Source organism: Rhinolophus ferrumequinum, chromosome 21 (assembly GCF_004115265.2).
Source record: "Rhinolophus ferrumequinum isolate MPI-CBG mRhiFer1 chromosome 21, mRhiFer1_v1.p, whole genome shotgun sequence".
Taxonomy (NCBI): Eukaryota; Metazoa; Chordata; class Mammalia; order Chiroptera; family Rhinolophidae; genus Rhinolophus; species Rhinolophus ferrumequinum.
In genome coordinates, this window is record NC_046304.1 from 32,958,694 (window position 1) to 32,977,756 (window position 19,063).

General features: G+C 55.3%; 2 protein-coding genes across 19 annotated transcripts in view; both read right to left on the minus strand.

The window, feature by feature from the left end:
• Positions 1-10,471, minus strand: part of ABCC3 (ATP binding cassette subfamily C member 3) — a 52,066-nt gene extending 41,595 nt beyond the window's left edge. The window contains exon 1 of one of the 2 annotated variants that reach the window (XM_033089412.1): positions 10,320-10,471. In XM_033089412.1, coding sequence (XP_032945303.1) covers positions 10,320-10,403 — 84 coding nt within the window. In that variant the 5' untranslated portion in view covers positions 10,404-10,471. Of the gene's footprint in view, positions 1-3,705; positions 3,837-10,319 lie in introns of those variants that run through there. The other variant, XM_033089413.1, reaches the window with a different exon arrangement.
• A 223-nt stretch (positions 10,472-10,694) lies between these two features.
• Positions 10,695-19,063, minus strand: part of CACNA1G (calcium voltage-gated channel subunit alpha1 G) — a 64,579-nt gene continuing 56,210 nt past the window's right edge. For 6 of the 17 annotated variants that reach the window (XM_033089393.1, XM_033089394.1, XM_033089396.1 and 3 more), the window contains 6 exons: positions 18,613-18,957; positions 17,765-17,908; positions 15,683-15,817; positions 13,814-13,988; positions 13,330-13,499; positions 11,093-12,139 (listed from right to left, as the gene is read on the minus strand). In XM_033089393.1, the coding sequence (XP_032945284.1) occupies positions 11,408-12,139; positions 13,330-13,499; positions 13,814-13,988; positions 15,683-15,817; positions 17,765-17,908; positions 18,613-18,957 (1,701 nt within the window). In that variant the 3' untranslated portion in view covers positions 11,093-11,407. Of the gene's footprint in view, positions 12,140-13,329; positions 13,500-13,813; positions 13,989-15,682; positions 15,818-17,764; positions 17,909-18,612; positions 18,958-19,063 lie in introns of all 17 variants that reach the window. The other 11 variants (XM_033089407.1, XM_033089405.1, XM_033089411.1 and 8 more) reach the window with 4 other exon arrangements.

The window sequence follows — 19,063 nt, forward strand, 5'->3', positions numbered from 1 at the left end:
AGGAATCAGCCAGTCTCCTATTGGCCACATCTTCCCTCTTTCCAGTTGGTCACAGAATTTCAGGGTGGTACCCCAACACCTTCCTTGGCTTGAATCCTCTCTCCAGCATCCCCACCAAGTGGTCACTAATCATGTGCTTGTATACCCCCAGCGATGGGGAGCTCACTACTTCTCAGGCAATCAGCACCATCTTTGGACAGCTCTCGTGGTCAGGACCTTCAGGTTCCTGAGCCCTCATCAGCCTCCCAAGAGCTTCTTGGAGCCATCAGATCAAGACTGATTCGGCATATAGGTCAAGACCTCCTGAGGGGAAAAAGCCCCAGGCCCTTCTCCACGCACTCTCTTCACCACCTGGGTGCTGTTCAGAACAGAGAGCAATCTTCCAGGCGGGGGACAAAGAGGCACAGCAAAGGGACACTCCATCTCCTTTGTTCTAGAGGCATCTCTGGCTTCATGAGACCTAGGCAGTTTGGTCACAGTTCATTCTTTTGGAATTTATATCTATGGAAACTAGCAAGGCTCAATCAGAAATGTTGGTTATCTGCCCAAAAGTAGGTAGAGGTGAGAGAGAGATTTAAACAAACAGATAAACCATTTACTTAGTGCATGGTGTGTGTGCAAATGTCCAGGGGCCATGGGTCCCCTGGACTCTGCTACCCTCAGATTCATCTGGGGCTGAGGCTGATGGATTTAGCCACGAAATCCCCAGCAAACAGCTGGAAAGGAAGCCCATGGCCTAATGGCTCTGCCAGCCGCTTTCTTGTAGGTCTTGCCAAATCTAACACCCTCTTCTAACCTCATTTTTCTTCTCTTCATTCCTCTTCTCAGGAATATCACAACTTGTCACCCATAGAGAGTTTTTCAGTTCTCAAAATCATTTCACATTCCCTGTCTCATTTGATCGCCACAAGATTCTTGTGAGGTGATTAGGAGATGGGTTATTTTCCTATTTCTCAGGTGGAGAAACTGAGGCTGTGAGGATAAGCTAGTGAAAATGCTTCATAAACAAGTGGCTCAGAGGGGCCGGAATCATGTCCACCCCCACCCCCACCTTTTCACTCCCCACCTTTTCACTTCTGGCTGCTCTGAACTACCTCCCACAAGGTAGGTCACCCATAGACCCCTATGATAAAAGATTCAGGGCAGGTATACCTGAATAATTTACTATACAATGCAAATGAGATGCAAACTAGCACAACATAAAATAAGTAGCCGAGAGCTCCAGGTCTTTTGGGTAACTGAGCTAGAGCTGAGGCTACAGCTCTAGCCTCCGGGCCTCAGATCCTCCCTGTCTCAGCTCTGCAAACCCTCGGAGGCTGGGCTGGGAACCTGCCTGCTTTCTCCCCACCACACTGGGTGCAGCCGAGAACAGCATTCAAGAGCCAAGAGGATAATATGGAAAATTGGGGTAAAGGAAGAGGAGTAGTCAGTTTCCTTGTCATTTGAGTATCCAAGCTGATACCCCCCACGGAATTCATCCCTTGGACCTAACATAGATGTACTGACTCCCATGGACCCTGAGGTCCTCATAGAAAGTACATATAACTCATAAGCCACAGGACATTCAGGAACAAGGGGGACAAGAAGCTTAATAGAGCACAGTCAGGCAATGGCAAAGTTGGAACCACATCACAGGGGTCCTGCTTCCCCGTCCAGCCCTCTGCAAATGATTGCTGTGTGACTTTGACAAGTCCATTCCCTCCCTGGCCCTCAGGTTCCCCAACTCTACAATGATGGGCTAGGCCAGCTGCTCCAAGTCCCCAAGCTCTGACACTCTTGAATTCCCCAATATCATGGGAGGGTAGAGCCAAAGGATTACTCTAAACTTGAAATAAGAAGGGAGGCGTGAGTATCCCAGCTCCAAGTTCCTTAAAGCCTGTCTCTGTACAGTCCTAAGTTCTCAGGGTTAACTGTCCACCCAGGAACAGGGGGCCCTTGCACTTGAGGTTTGGACACATCTGCGCCCTTGATTTGTAAGTCGCCTGCCTGTCCACCCCAGACAGCATGTTCATGCCACAGCCACACCAGCCAGGCTCAAGTGGGCAGTGAAAAGAAATACAGTTGACCCTGGAACAATGCTGGTTTGAACTTCACGGGTCTACTTATACACAGATTCTTTTAAATGGACACACTCAGCTCGACTGACCCATTGAGTTCAATTGTCTGGCACAGTTCAAACCCACACTATTTGAGGGTCAACTGACGGTTGGGATTCCACGTATGAAAAAGGCCAACTTAAGTTATGCGCAGACTTTCGACTGCACGGGTGGTTGGCACCACTAACCCTTGCGTTGTTCAAGCATCAACTGTGCTACCTCCAGACTCTGGTGACAAGTGATCTGTCCAGGCTGGATGACAGATGGGATTCATATGGGGCCAGACAAGAAGGGTAGCTGCAAAGAAGTCGCACCATCTCTGATTACCCTTTAGTGACCCAGTGAAAAAGATACTTTTTTACAAAGGTACTTTTTTACAGGTTTGACCGTTGCCCCAAGTTTCAAAAATCCATGTAACCCCCACAGCCCATCCCAAACAGCCCACGAGTGGGGTTCCTGACTGTATACACATGCTTATTACACACACCCACACAAACACACCCATAGGTAACACACACTGGACACACATGCACAAATACTCGAAATGGGAAAAAGGTTTAGAGACTGGGATTCAGAGGCCCCGGATTTTTTTTTCTTCTTTCAATCTTAGTTGCAGGGGGCGCAGCCCACCATCCCATGCGGGAATTGAACCGGCAACCTTGTTATTGAGAGTTTTTGCTCTAACCAAATGAGCCATCCCGCTGCCCCTAGAGGCCCTGGATTTGGAGCTGCTTACTGGGCATCCCTTGGATGCCCACAGACAAGCCCTTTGAATCTGAGCCCATCGATAAAATGGAGACACACTACTGCTTGCCTCCCAGAGCTACAATGAAGATCAAGGGAGCTGCTGTGAGTGGGTTTTGAAAACCGTAAGAAAGCTCTTAGGCCATGTACACTTAATGCGCCTGAGCTATGCTGGGTGGCTGGAGTCAGCAGCCTGATGTCTTCGAAAGAGGTTTGGAAGTCAGTCAAAACGCCTGCTTTTCTACTCCAGTTCTCCTGTCTTCTAACTAGGTGACTTGGGCAAGTCACTTCCCTTCTCTGGGCCTCCTTTTCCCCATCTGTAGAAGGAGAGAGGTGGACCAGGAAATCCTGGGATTCTGTACCTGTGAGGACCTGCCTCTTCCTCCTGAGGCCAGGCCATTGAGGACCACCTGCTCTTCCGTGGCTCTTGCCCCCAGAAAAGAAGGTGGCAGGAACTCTTTCCAAGAAGGGCAGAGCCCTGTAGAGCCAACCTCCCAAAGCACCTGGTTGAACAGCAGCTTGGATGCCCTGGGCCACGGGGCCCTGTGGGGGTGCGCAGGGTCATCAGGACGGTAGCTAATGGGGAAATGCCCCTTCTGCACCCTGCGGTCAGGGACTGGGGCGAGGAGGCCAGTAGGGGCACCTTGGATTCCAGGACTCCACCCACTGCGCCCGCGGGAACCTACTGCCTCTCTTTCCCAGCTTCTCCAGGAGGCTGGGGAGGGCAGGGCAGGTCCGGGACGCCGTGAGGGACCTGGCTCTGGGTGGCGCGGTCAGACGCCCTCCCGGCGTTGAATTGCCCCCTCCCCCGGGCCGTCTCCGGGGCTTGCCGGTGCGCGCCCTCTGTTCCAGGACCCCTCCTTACCCAAAACTTGGAGCCGCACAGGGTGTCCATGGGGGCGAGGCGCGGCAGCGAGGAAGGCGAGTGTGGTCCCAACCCAGCCCGTGACACGCCACGGGCTCTTGGAACCTCCTCCGCCCGGCGCTCCGCCCCACTCGCCCTGCCGAGCCCTACCCCAAGGCCCTTTGGGTCGAATTCTGGTGTCCCGGCGATTACGACAGAGCTTCCCAGGAGCTGCGGCACTGGGAGGGACTTTGGGACAGGAGTAGGGAGCCATTAACACAGTGACAGCCCCTTCGAGTGGCCACTGAGACGCGCAGAAGGGATGCTTCTCCAGATACTGAGGCTGACAGGACTCGAGCAGGGTCTGTTTCCAAGGGTCTCACACCGGCTCCCACTGCGCGCAAGTCTGCGGGGGGGGCCGATGAGTCAAGGGGACGGGGAGCGGTATCTATTCCCTCAGGGAATAGATCCTTGAAAAGTTCATTTCTGGAGCTCAGTCTCCTTATCTGAGAAATGGGAAAAGTTTGTGTACCCAGACAATCCGGAAGTCCACCCCTCCCCAGAAGTTGCCAGCGAACTGGCAGACACCCACACATAATGTGCATGTGTGTACACATACCGGAGGAGGGGGGCGGGGCGGGTGGCCCGGCATCACCCAGATGGTGGCTTCCCGTGATTACCTTAAATTGCTGCCTTCCTGAGGTTCTGTGGCTCCCTGAGCTTGTGGGTGTTGCTTCAGGGCCAATCTATGCCTCTACTTTCACTTCTGTAAAACAGGGATAATCACAGTACCTCCCTCCATAGAGTTACTTTGAGGATTAAATGGGAAAGGTATGTAAAGCATCAGGCATATTGCGGGCACACTTAGTAGGCACCCAACATGTGCTCATTTCCTCCACTTCAGCCTGGTCAGGATGGGGGATGGGCAGTTGAGGCCCCAGGAAGAGCCTCACTTTAGCACCCTCCCCCTAAAGCTGAGTTTCTACATTCCCTATCTGTAAAATGGGTTTGGGGTCAGTGACCTCCTTCTCCTGCTTGCCCCAACTTGGCCACTCTGGGTTCCATCCCTCCCTCCATCTCTCACTCCCCCAGTCACACTCTCTTCCCTAACAAAATTCCAAAAAGCCACTTCACCATCCCTTCTAGGGGCTGAGAAGAAATGCCAACCACCCACTCCCACAGCTGTTCCTCCTGGTCTCTGTCTCCCCTGCCCTCACCTCTCCAACCTTGTCTCTGTCTGCAGGGTCTGCCCAAGTTCACCCTGGTCACCCCTTCCTTGGCACTTCTCAGCACCAGGCGTGGGCAGACACCAGCAAGATAAATAGCAGCCAGCCACTGCCTGTTCTTCTGGGCAGGCAGGAAGTCTCCAGAAGGAGGACTTCAGCCATGGGTTATCAGAACAGAGATATGAACCCGAATGGGGTGAGGCATGGGAGCAGGGTGGACAAGGCACCCCTTCCCTGGCAGTGGGATAGGTGCTTCTCCCCTCCACTGGGCAAGTCTTCTCAGCCTTTTGTCTGCCCTACTCCCCTCCACTCACAGGGTCACACCCCTCACCCCCCATTGCTGAGCCAAAGACTTTATAGAGGTTTCATACTCTTGTCACAGTATGCCTTGGGTTATATTTAGTTGTGAAGAGTCTGTCTTCCCTGCCAGTCTGAGAGGTCCCCAAGGGCAGGGATCCACTGAGTCACCTTCAATCCCCATCCATGCCTTGGGCGGTGCCTTTTGTATACTGTGTGACCTCAACAAACCCCTTGATGTCTCTAGGACTCAGTTTCTTGAGCAACTTGGACAAGATGCCATCTAATATCTCTCCCAGCCCTGGTTTCTACGGCCGGAGCAGCTGGGAATTGTCCTCCAACCCTTCCCCTAACCCCGGTCTTGGTTTCACCAGCACCTCCTGCCCCGGTGTTTTCGCCTTGGTCTACGCCTCAGCCTCTCCAGCCTCTCTCTCCTCTCCTATTCCTTCTCTAAGGCACCAAAGAACCTGGTGCCTAAGGCTGGCTGGGGGCTTAGGGAGACTGGAACTTCCTTCAGGGACATTCAGGAAGTGAGCTCCGCAAGCAGTTCTCCATCCTGACATGGGGAGCCCAGGACCAGCCAAGGCTCCCAGTCAAGACACTAGTCTCGGAGCTGGCCAGGCCATCCAATGGTTAGAACTCTATCTTGGGGCCAGGCCCTTGGGTTCTGTCTTCAGCATTGAGGCTGCAGCACCACGTCCTTTGGCCCCAGCCTTCTCATGTTGCCATTGTAGAGCCCTTCTCAAGCTGGTGGCCGTGGGTGGGAGCGCTGGGCAAGCCTCGCCTTCTCCCATCTCTCTTGAGGCACTGAGAGTTTGCCCTTCCTGGCCCCGCATGGAATGTGGCCCCCTCCACACAGCCCTTGAATAATAACCACAATCTTCCGAGGATATTATGGTTTGGGTTGTTCTCACCAGAGCAAGGACACTGAGGCCCTGAGATGTCACGGCAGAGGCAGCATGAGCTGCCCATCTCCTGAATGCCAGCTGTTTCCATGCAGCCTCCCGGGCAGGATGCATTTCCTATAGCCTCAGCTGTTGCACTTATGCCCTCCTCCCTCCTTGAAGGTTACTTGGGCTACTCTCCCCGCCATGCTTCACCTTCCTTTCTGCACCTGGCAAACTCTATTCATCCTTGAAGATTTCGCTGAAACCTCCCCTCTACCCCCAAGCCTTCCTTAAACCTCCCCCACTGAAATTCTGGGCTAGGGACCATTCCTGTGCATAGCCCTCGCTCCTTGTGTTGTATGCACTGATTGTCTCGCTCACCGCCCCCAGAAGAGGGTAGACAGATTAAGGATAGGGACCAAGTCTCGTTTTTTGGCTGTATCCTCAGCACCCAGGACAGTGCCTGGCAAAGTTGATCCTCAGGAAATATTTGTTGGCTAACTAAACAAATATCTCGCATCCTAACAAGAGGTCATAGGTAACAAGGCTACGGTGCCATTAGGCACAGTCCCGGCAGTGGGCACTGTCTACTCTGCTTTTCAGTTTTCACAACCAAGATGTTTCCAACTCGAGGCTCCTGAGATGAGCAGTAAAAAGCTGTGGGTTGGGCTGCAGCAGGGAGAGGGACTGAACCTCCCCCAGCTTGAGTGGCCCCAGCCCCAGCCTCCCTCCCCAACTGCCTGCATCTCCAGGAAGGTGGGACAGAGCATGAGCTGTGCCTCCCCTGCCAGCGGCATCCCAGGGGAACCCAGCATCGGGGATTTCCTGGCAGGGAGAAGGAAAGATAAGATAATTGCAAGGTACAGTTCCCAGTAGGAATGACAGCAGAGAGAAGAAAGCAGAGCAAGGCGGGGACAGGGAGATCCAGGGACAGGAAATGCTGCAAATGGGGAGAGTCAGGTGGGAAATGACATGACAGGGGAAGAGTGTGAAATAGTAAAGACAGGATGCTAGCTCTCCCCTCTGCTCACTGCCCGATTCCTTTGAGCCCCTTTTGGCTCTTTGAAGGCCTGGAGCACCTCCAAACCAGCCTCCAGCTCCCAAACTCTGGGCTCCACCTTTCTCTCCTGTTTCCTCCAGACCCCAGCCTGGTGAGGGCCACACTGGCCCTACCCTTGGCCTGAGTAAAGCTGCCCTTCTGTCTCCACCCTGCACTTGATTGGATTTGGCATGCATGTGAGCACTGGCTACTGTGCTCGATTCAAGACAAGAAGAATTAATTAGCTCCAGGAGATACAGTCAGCAGTTCCCACACCTGGACCAGGGCTAAGACACACAGACTTCCAAAATTCCCTGGCAAAATTCCTGCCTGGCCATTCGCTGGAGCTGCCACCTCCTCGACCTGCCCTTCTGTGCCCTCAAAGCAGGGCTCCAGCTCACAACTAAACTCTTTTTTGACAGTTAATTCCCCCCGGCAACCACTGTCCTGAATTAGTCCTGGTTCACTGGCCTCAGGCAAGGATCCCCGGGCACTATGGCTCAACACGCCGAAGTCCAGTCTTCCCTACACACAGACAAGTCCTTCATTGAGCCCTGCGAGCCCGTTTTCTCCTTTGGGGGGGAGTGACGCAGGGCACCTGCCCATAGAAGGTGGCCATCAGCATTGGTCCCCTCACTGGATTGGTGTCTCTGCAGAGGGGGCACTGGGGTGGCGCCCGGTGAAGGTGCTTTATGCTGCCACCTGGTGTCTGATGTTTTCACTGCACTGCTGTAGCCAGCCCTACAGGTTGAGCTGATCAATTGGCCCAGGAGAGTGGACAGGAGGCCATGGGGTGTGGGGCTGTGATGGGTGGGGACCAGGATGATGGAGGCAAAGGCTGTTTGGAAAGTGGGAGAGGTCTGGGTGGGGCAGGGGAAGAGGACAGGAAGAGGCAAGGGAGTGGGAGGAAGAGGAGGAGAGCAGGTACTCTGGGATATCAGGGAAAGGTGGTTCCTGGGAAACTGGGTGATTGCAGAGCCAGCCTTGGCCAGCCATTGGCGTGTCCTTAGAGCTGAGGGACACCTTCTCTTGTAGTTGAATCTCCCCGTGCAAAGTGGAGGGCTGTGGGCTTCTCTAAGCCTCTGAGTACGCCAAGCTGGGAGCTTGTCTGTGAACACAAATGTGACTGCTTTGGAAAAGGCCATCCTGGCAAATCACTTTGTGAGCAGGATTCCTTGCACTATGTCCCCATTCCCTCCACAATGAGAAAAGGCTAGGGCAGTGTGAAGCCAATGAGCTGGAGGTTGGCCAGACCGAGGATGAAATCCCAACTCTGCCATTACCTGGCTGTGTGACCTTGGGCAAGTCACTTAACCTCAATAGCCTCATGGAAAAATGAGAGCGATGATATGTCCCTGGCTAGGGTGTTGCAAGGAGTAAGTGAGAGACTGCAGATGAGCCTCAGATTTGTTTTTAGCACCAGCTCAGCTCACTCCTCCTCCTGGTCCCCCCACCCCCAGACAGACCTTTTTCTGGAGTCTTGTGGTAGAGGAAGCAGAAGCAGCCAAGCCCGATGTGCAGGGCTGAAGTTCTTGACACAATTTTCTTTCAACCCCCAAAGAGAAGGCTGAGACCAGAGGTGCCAGGGTAGATGTTCTGACTTCCAAAAGCCCCCAAATCCCTTTAGTTCCTGGCCAGTTCCAACTCTGCCCCGGAGGCCCTAATCCAAGACCAGTTGCCTCCACCAGCCCCTTTCCACCCCAGCCTTAGACCCTTCTACCTACTCCCCACCCCAATGTGTCCTGGAGCAGAATCAAATAACCATTCAGACAAGCAGCAAGAGGCTAGCATCACCGTTATTATTACTGCTGCTAAGTTTCAGTAGCATCATTATTTCCATTTCAACACCCTTTTAATGGGACATAACAGTTTCCATCACTGATAAAGATTTTACATTGTTGGGAGAGAAGCCATAATTTCGTCCCCCATATATCCACTTTGACTCTGGAGGGCGGGGGGGCGGGGGGCTGGGATGGAGGGGAGGGGGTAGTAATTCAGGTCTCTAGCTTTATCTTGGCCCCAGAATCCACCAACAATTAGAAGAAAAAAAGGCCCAGAGCCCCCTTCCCAAATCCCCCACCTTCGCTACGGAATAGACAGCTACAGAATTTTATAAAAACATAAAAGCTTAATCTGCAGGCCTAGGTGACAAAACTCTAGGAATTTTGTACACTTTTGCTTAAAAAAAAAACACAAGACAGCTCTATAAGCATTCCCCCTTTCCCCACCCAAGGAGGACAGAGGAAAACGAAATTGACATTATTGCATACCCAAAAGGATCAAACCAGGTGTTTGCTTCAAGGAGTGGCGTTATTTCTGTCCAAAAGAGCAATTAGAAAAGGTTTCACCAGCTTAGGAAACACAGGTCGGAAAAAGCCTCCAGGTCCATCGCCCAGCAGTCTGGCATCCCCCTCCCCCAACCCCCAGCTCTCAGGTGTGAGTGCTGCCAGCTGCCATTAAGGTTGCAAGAAATCTGGGGTTTGAAGGTGCTGGGCCTGTTCAAGGGAGTGGGGTGGGGGTGGCTGTTTGGGGTGGTTGGCAGGGAACAGGCTGGTTGAGGCTGTAGTCCGTGCCGCCTCTTGGCACCAGGGTTTCAGACAAGACAACATTGCCTACGGTAGCACCAGAAAGGAGGCTCTGGGCCACGCCACTAGCCCCTCCCCCTCCTCGCCCTCCCTCCTCCCTGCGAGCTCCCACAGGGCAGGCAGCAGCAGGCCATGTAAACACCTTGATGGTGCCCATTCATCACCCCCCAGGGGGCCGACGCCCCACTCAGCAGCCTGGCTTCCCTACCCTATCAACTCCACGGGAAGGCTGCCTCTAGACACCTGGGCCAGGCCCCCTCCATCTCGGGAGGGGGCAGTCCACTCCGTAGTTTAATCCCACTGGCAGCTCAGCCCCAATGGGCCAGTGCCTGCAGTGCCGTCAGCAGCCCCCACCCCCACAAAGCAGGAGGCTGAAGCCCAGACCGCTCAGGTCACCCGAGCTGAAGCCTGGGAAAGGAAAACCTAGAAGCGCTGGCCCCCTCCCCCACCAACCCAGGGATCGGATCTCAGCAGCCGAGGCAGCGTCCCCCAGCCTCAGTCAGCCCCATGAGCTAAAACAGCTTCATTATGCCAATTTCCAGCTTTCAATGTGCGGCTGATAGCTGTCAGCAGAAATAAGAGTTAATCTGGAATTACTCACATTTACAGAGCTGCCTGGCTCAGAGGGAGTGATAAAGCTTTGATAGAAGCAGGAGGAGATCCTGCCTGCCCAGCCTTCTGCCATGCAGAGATTCTCCCCTCCCCCCTCGCACCTGGGGGGTGAGGCCCCAGAGTTGCAGCCCTCCAGGGAGAGGCAATTGTTCTCTCTCTCTCTCTCTCTCTCTCACACACACACACACACAAACATACATACACTCATGCACACGTTCAGACACACACACTCTCATACACACGCAGAGGCAGCTCTAACCCCTTTTCTCCCCACCACCCACTCCTCTTCTCCAGGAATCTCTGTCCAACACCATCTGGAAATGCCTAACTGTCCGTTTTGCTTTTACTCTGGACCGTGATTAACTTTTTATTTTGGAAAATTAGTTTATTATATAGATATAGATATAGATATGTATGTATGTATATATAAAAAGGTTCCATTTCATTTGTAAAATCTTTTTTCTTTTTCTCTTTTTCTTTTTTTTTTTCCTACAGAAAATGATGACGAGGTTCAAGGAGAAAATAAGTTACATTACAGTTTCCAAAATGGTTCTCGCTCTCCGCTGGAGATGGGCCACCGTCATAGTTGTAATGCACTCGCGGTCCCAGCTTGTGCTTTGCAAGAAGAGGGAATATAACTAGACTGGTTATTTTAGGTTAAAACAGCCAAGAGACAGACACCTTCGCCTCAAAAATATTCTGAGACACATAAAAGTAGAAGGAAACAAGTCTCTTCAGTCACAAAATGTCGTACATCCCGCATATACTAGATTCAATTAATTTAATAAAATAGAATATACATAGAGATTCTGCACAAACGTATTGCTTTCTCCCAACAGCTCCTGGTGTTGGGAACCTCAGCTACACTGGACCTCTCTTTCTGCCTGGAGCCAGGGTCGTCAGGGCTGCTGCTTCCAACTGTCTGGAAATTCTGCTTGCCAGTGCCCAGTGCCACTGAGGCAGGGAGGAGCCCCTCCTTGGTGCCCACGTAGAACTTTTTTCAGGAATATAGTCCAGGAGGAAGAGCTAGGATTTGGCACCCAGTGGAGAAAGGTGAGTGGGAGAGTGGGACAGGACTCAGGGGTCCAGGTCTGCTGGGTCAGAGGATAAACCAGAGACACTCAGCATGTCTTTCTTTTGGGGGGGCGAGGCAGCCATGCTGTCAGGGGGGCCGGAGGCCAAGAGATCCTTGGAGTCACTGGATGGAGCCCTCCGCCGGAGGCAGACACCAGGACTGGGTGGGGGCCGAGTGCCCTGGCTCTCTGGGGGGTCTATAGAGATACTGGGTGGACTGAGTTTTTTCTTGGGCCGGCTCCCAGGTCCCCCAAGAGGCTGCCCCCCGAGGCCAGAGGAGCCGGGGTCCAGGTGGGGTTGGGAGCCGCTGTCCAGGCAGCTGACAGCGATGGAGTGCCGCCTCTGTTCCTCCAGCCAGGACACAGGCCGGGGTCGGCAGCTCTGGGCCTCCACACTGTAGCACTTCTTCAGGTCCCGCGGGGATGGGGGCTCCTCCTGGCTGCCAACCGGCAGGAGGTCTCCTGAAATCCAGCTCAGCTCTGTGTCCAGCTGTAAGCTGCTTCTGGTCTCTGGTGGGCCTTTGCCCCAGGTGGGCTCTGGGCCTGGGCAGGGAGCTGGCGGGGGTGTGTGCTTCGAGATCTTGCTCTGGCTGCAGGAATGCTGCTGCACCTGGGTACCCAAGCGGCCCCAGAAGGAGGAGGTCCGGGCCAGAGGCGGGGAAGGCCCACTCACCTCTAACAGGTCCTCCCTACTGCCCAGGCCCTGAACGTCCAGGGAATCAGTCCTTATTGCTGCCTGTATGGGGGGAGGGAGGCGGAGAAGGGCTCAGCTTGGGGGCTTCCTCTCCCCCATCCATGTCCCATCAATCAAGCCAGATAGTCCCCTCCTCCCCCTCCAGGGAGCTGCAAGATCACCCTAAGCAGGGGTACCAGCATATGATCTCGTTGGGAGATGGGGCCTTGTGCAGCCTGCCCTCTATTGTCTTCCACGCCCCGTCCCCAACCTTCCCCCAGGAATGCAACTCCCAGCCCCTGGGACACAAGAAAGCAATGGGCCAGCTCTGCTCCTCAGCTGGCTCTGTCAGAACCCCCAGCCTCTGCATAGGCTGTTTCTTTGGCCTTAAATACTTTCCCAAAGCACCCCTCAACTTCATGGGCTCAGGTGCTCTGTGATGTAGTGCCTGACAATGGCTACCCTCAAGTCAAACGGACGGAGCCCTTCCTGGTCTCTGCCCCCTGCCGCGCCAGGCACAGGAGCCTCGCCGCAGTGACCTTCCATTGCAACGCTCTGACGGGATGTATGTCTCCGCTATGAGACCATGGGCTCCCGAGGGCAGAAGCTGTCTCATTCGCCTGTGTCCCCAGGGCATGGCATCCAGAGGCTGCTCCGTGAATATCTGCAGAACGGGTGACTGTGCCTGCTCCCCCAAACGGGTGGGATTGAGCAGGTCCTCATGTGGCCATGCACACACATAAGGGCACGTATAGAATGGGCTGTGGACTTGCCTCTGGGGTCACACAAGCCTCACCAGGCTATATGAGCCTCCGCTCTATGGCCCTGGAGTGCGGGCTCCAGAAGGTGGGCCCTGGACTTGGCCAAAGGTGGAGACACCTAAAATGTGCCTCGCACCCCTTACCTAGGTCTAGAAGTACGGAGAATAGGGAAGCAGCTCTGGGCTGGGGAAAGGGAGGCAGAGACCTGGGCTCTGCCTCCAACCTGTCAGGTGTCCCTGGGCAACCCTGGCCCCTCTCTGGTCTCCAGGCCACCTCAGTGAAACAAGGGAGGGGTGCAAACGCCAAGAGGGCACAGACCACTTCTGCTTTGCTCGGTATCGGGTCGCTGGTACCTAGTCTGGTTCATCACTGGCACACAATAAATGTTTGCTAAGAGAATGAAAGAGGAACCCTGGTCATCATCAATAGTCGAGGACTCCCAGCAGCAAGGCCAGCGCCCAGGCCCATGCCGACCTCTCCACACCTGCTCACCTGGCGCCTAAGTGGCCTCTGAGCCAAAGGGGAGCGGCCTGGTGGGGGCAGTTTGGGGATGGTGCCCCAGGTGGGAGCACTGTGGGGCTGGAGCAGATGGGGTGCATCTTTGGGAAGCTGCAGGATGTAGCTGGTGTCTGCTGGCTGGGAGTGAACAGACAGGATGGAGCCTGTGGGGGAAAGAGGAGGGGGAAGGATGAGAGAGGAGAGCTGGAGGGTCAACCAGTCTAGCTCCCACCTGAATCCCCTCCCTGTCACTTTCCCTCCCCCATCAGGGCTTCTACCCTTACCACATAACCCTCACCCTGGATTGAAAGCCACCTCCAGCAACCCCTTCAGGCTGGGGGCTCTTCAGAGGTAGGAGAGACCTCGTTTGCTGCCTCGATTTCCCCCCAGGTCAGGACTGAGCTCAGTTTCCTCCCAGGTCAGGTCAAGGATGAGATCCCTGGTGTGAGCCAAGCCGGCCTGTCCCCACCCCTGGTACCTGACTGAGCTTTGGGGAGGCCCCAGCCCCTGTGTCCCAGGGACCCCTCCGCAGTGCTTCCATCTCGGCACATGTAGCTGTCATTGGGCAGAGAGTGCGTTCGGCTGACCCCAGACTTCCGCACACTCAGCAGGTCTGGTCCCAGCGTGACAGGCACCTCTGGGTGGGGCTCCATCTGCAAAAGAAACAGGGGAGGGAGATAGGAGGAAGAGGGGGCATCCAGATTGGGTAACTGAGGCAGAGCTGGACAACAGAAACCAAAAGCCCTACCACCACCCAAGGCCCTGGCCCCCATCCCCTTCTCGGACAAGGTGGTAATGGGATGAGTGTGGTCGGGCAGAAAGGGCAGACATATGGACGAGCCCTCCACACACAGGGAGGAAGGAGGTGGGAGGAGGCCCTGCCCCTCCCCCCAAAACCATCCACACTGCAACATCTTGGAGCCTTCCAGTGGGGATGGTGGAAGGGTGAGGAGTTGTCCAAAGGAGGGAGAGCAGCCCCCAGCCCCCAGGCCTGCAGGTGGTTCAAGAGCGCATTCTCAAGGCTCCACTGAGAGGGACTGAAGCACCACAGTGAAGGATTAAAAGCTAACAGCTGCCCCAACTTTAATCCCCTGTGCTGGGGCTGCGGGGGGGATTGGGAAGTGGGGGAGGACCCTCCCAGTGGCAGCCGGGGACTGCCTGCAGAGAAGCGGCTGTTTCACCATCCGGTTCTTTAAGGCAGCCTTAGTACCCAGCACTGGGCATAAGCCGGGTTAATATGGATCGAATGACATGAACACTAGGGGATGTCACAGCTGGCTCGCCCACCTGTCTCCCCCCTGCCCTTTTAATTACGCAGTGACTCTGGCAGGGTGGGGATGGCTTAAGGTCTGGATACTATGGACCCAGGTCAGACAGACTGGGGGTTAAGGCGGGTTTTTTAAAAATCGGTTTCAAAGAAAGACAGTAATCAGCCTTTGACGCCAGCCAGACAGAGAAAAGTTTTGCTTTCCAAGAGACTTCTCCATCACCCTGTCTGTGCCTAGTTCTTAGAGCGGCTGTAGGGTTCCTGTCCCTACACAGGCCCAGTCAGTTAAGCAGCCCCACCAGACCTGAAAATGGCTTTGCTGGAAGACAATCTGGATCCTTTGCTTCCCCTCTCCGCTCAGGTTCCACTTTTGCACCCATCCCCAAGAACCTTAGGGACTCCCAGCCTGTGGTCGACACAGAACCCTGCTGTGAGGAAGGGGGACCCTGTCCCCTCTTAAGTCTCAGGAGGAGGGGGCTGCTCAGAGTGGGAAGGGGCCAGGGTTTGGGCACGGGCAGAGAAGCTGTCGAAACACAAAGAAGCCCCCAGGACGTAAGGACACACAGGGACAATGACAGAGGAGACAAGGGCGGCCCCCCAGGTGGAGAAGGGCATGGTGGTGGCAGCAGAGATGTGGCTCTCACCCATTACATGGTAGCGGATGGCTCATGTTGGGGGGAGGTGGGAAGGAAGGGTGCAAGGAGGGGGAGGGCTGGCTTGCACAGGGCTCCAAACTTGGAGACTGATTCTGCAACCAGGCGGGCCCTATGGTCAGCCTATGGTCAGCGGCCTGATGCCACCTCTTTTTGGGCCGTGTCACTCCTGATTGTCTGGATTAACCCTTTCACAACTGCCGCCCCTGGGCCCTTCTGGGGGAGGCCCCAATATAATCTTATCTAGTTTCTTTGTCCCCAGTGGGGGACCTGAAAGACTTAGCAAAGCCTGGGGCACTAAGTGCTTGCTGGTTGTGCCTCAGAGTGTGGGCCTGGTGGCAGAGTGAGGGGTGGGGAAGGATCTGGAGCCCTGCTGCCAGCCTGGCCCTGGGGAGGCTCGGGAAGCAGTGGGGGGCTGTGCATGTACATTGCTCTCCAGGGCACTAAGTAAGAGTGTGTGAGTGTCATCAGGCAAAGAGTCATCCGTCAGAGCTAGAGAGCAGGATGGTTCAGACACAATCTCTGACGTCAGAGACAGAGCCTCCATCTCAGCTAGAGGGATCTAGACAGGGAGAGAGATGATCAGGCATAAGAAACCAGGACAGCGCACACTCTTGCGTGTGCACCACACACATGCAATGCACACGCGCGTACACAGAGCCCCTCTTCCCCCCTTTTCACAAAGCATAGGGAAAAAAGGCCTCCCTTCTCTCTCCCCACCCTTCTCCCAAGTAAACTGACAGTGCCTCCCTCCCCCTTCTCCCCGCACCCCACTTCAAACCCATACTCTGATCAGAGAGGCTGCGGCAGGCACCAAAGAGCCAGAGCAAACACTGACGAAGCAGGAGACACAGAAACATTCTAAAGATACCCCAGGAACCTGAACAGCACCCTCCCACACCACCACACCCAGGGAGGGAGCGGGATGGGGAAGGGCTTTCGACTCTCATAAAGATGATACCAGGGAGGAAAAAAAAAAAAAAAAAAAAAAAACGAAGAAAGGCCAGCAAAGCACCTCTCTGCTCTCAGCACAGACAGAGCGGCACGGGGGGTGCTGGGGACAAAGCCGCCAATCTGATGACTGTTTTCTGCCTATTCTCTCCGCTTCCAAAAGCCTGGCAGGATTTGGCATGTCCCCAGATTCTGGCTTCTCCCCTCCTGGGCCCTCCTCCGCCTGCCGGCAGCATGCCCGTCCTCTCAAGCTTGGGTTCTAGGAGATGCTTTCCTCCCGCCAGCCTGAACTGGGCACACCTGGGTGGGCTGCCACACCATCTGGCTGGGTCACCTGGGATCTGCAGGGAGGCTCTAGTGCCTACGGGACCCAGAGGGAGAGTGGGGCCAGGGCCATCCCTCCCAGATGAGCTGGCTGCGCTGATTACTTCTCGTCACATTCTCTTCCATCCCAGCACCTTTCCCCGTGAGTCTCCTTCAGGACGGGAGGCCTGGGAAGGCCTCGCTCTCCCACTGATCACTCTAGGTCATGGCCAGCTTCACGTAACCTATCTGAGACTGAATCCCAACGAGATGTCAGAGACCCTAGAGGCGAGGTCCCTTCCCACGTGAGGGTCACAGTCCATTTCTTTGGCTCAGGCTACGGGTGTCCCAGGCACTAGGAAACTGCCTGCCCACCCTCCACCCAACAGGCCTATGGAACTTGAGGCTTTTCTACCTCCAGCTGATACGTGTTTCCTTGCCTACACTCCAGGTCTCCTGTAGCCCCTGACCTAGGAGGGGGATGGTGGGGCGTTCTGCCACGTGGAGGGGGTCAAAGGCAGCCAGACAGGTCACAAGGGGAGAAGAGTAGGACCCCAGAAAGTAGACGATCCATGTTTAGATGGGACTGGGGGAGAAAAAAATGTGACACTGTGGGAAGGGGCTGGGCTTGGGGAAGAAATCAAGTCCTATGTCACACCAAGGTCTCCAGTCTTCTATTCCCCCTCGGGACCAGGTCAGAATCCACTGGCTCCTGACAGCACCCATCATGCCCAATGGGTTCCATGGCTTAAAAAGCCACCAAACAGAGGACTGGGTGGTGGTGGTGGTGGTGGTGGTGGTTACTGTATTCAGAGAAGCAGCAGATTGTGGGCTAAGACACGTCCCTCAGTGGGTACCCTAGACTCCTGCACTATCCCCAGAGACCTTTTGCCCCTGGATCTGGCACCTCACTTCCTCCACCCCTAAGGTCCCACTGCCAACTGCTTTTCTGCTCCATCCTCCTCTTCCAGGTTCTTTCTTACCAATGCTCTCTCCAAACCCCTCTTCCATCCGTCCTCTCACTCAGAAGTGCAATCTCAGCATCTCTACCTTCCAACTATGGATTTTAGAGGTTGATATCAGCCTGAGGGACCCCTGCCTGCCTCCTGCCAAGCCCAAAGCTCAACTGAGGCCCTAAGGCTGCTCTTTCTCCAGGTCCCCAGTGAGCAGGAAATACCCCACCTCCCCAGAAGCAGGCACAGCATGGCACAGCCCGGCATGGTCAGGGGAGGGGGCACAGCACGGGCACAGTAACCTGTGGGTCGGAGCCACCCGGGCTGCTGGCCGGAGGGTAGGCAGAGGGCTGGCCCTCCGGGCCCGCCAGCTCGTCCATCAGCTTCAGCTCCCCTTCCAGGGAGCCCTGGATCAGCAGGGATATGGTGTCAAACAGCTGTCTGTCCTGGGAAGGACCAGCCCATAGGGGGAGCCGGAGAGTCAGAGGAACGGGGTCAGAGGGGCAGTGACGGGAAGTGTTGTGGCAGGGGATTGGCAAGAGACACAGGGAGAAAGAGGAGGTCACACACACACACAGACACACATGCACACACAGCAACAAGGAAACGGAGAAAGAGGAGGGATGGGGATGGTGGGGAAGAGGGAAGGGTGGGAAGAGGAAGGAAAGATTGGAGATGGAAGATAAGAAGAGCCCACAGGGAAAGGGAGAAGGAAGGAAAGAGAAGATTGGGGAAAAGGAAGATGGAATCAGGTAGGTTGAGGGTGGGAAGGAAAGGTGTGGCAATTGGGCGAGGGTAAGAAAGAAACAGGAAGGAAACAGAAAACTTAGCCTTGAACCTAAGAGCCAGGAAAGGGAGGCCAGGCCACGCTGGAGGCAAAGGGGATGGATGAGCCAGCACATAGACTGGCGACTTGTTGAGACGGCCCCGGGTAGTGAGTACGGGCAGCCATCTCTGGGGACGGGCAGGGAAGTCCTGGCCCCTCCACATCCAGGCAGGAGGAGCAGAAGGATCCAGGGGATACCCTTGGGTCTGCTGTGCTGCCCGCTCCCTGTATACCACCCACCTACCAAGCCCCTGGCCACCATTCCCACCCGTCTCTGTCCCCACACCCCCTGCAGCGGGGGGGCGAGGGGGGCTGTGTGCTCACCGTGGGGTGCTCCAGGGAGAAGCGGGAGGCTGTTCCAGTGTGGGCCACGGCATGCGGGGCCCCAGGCTTGGGGCTGTCAGGGCCCTCGACCCCAGGCCAGAGGAAGGGGCTGCCCAGTGGCGAGTGCGGCTGCGGGCTGAGGGTTTTCATCTCCAGCTCGAGCTCAGCCTCCAGCTCCGCCTCCTCTTTGGCCTCTTTGTTGCTCTCCTCCAGGTGCTTCATCAGCACGGCAATCACCACGTTGACCAGCACAAACTGGGCCGTCAGCACAAAGGACACGAAGTAGATGGGGGAGATGACTGTGTTGTAGCAGGTGGACTCCTGGTCACAGTCCCGGAGCGTGTCCTGGGGGAAGCGGGTTAGAGGGGTGAGGCTGGGAGGACAGCGGCTGAAGCTGTCATGGGAAATCGGGTCACTGGTGTCACAGAGCATTGAAAGAGGAGAAGGAAGG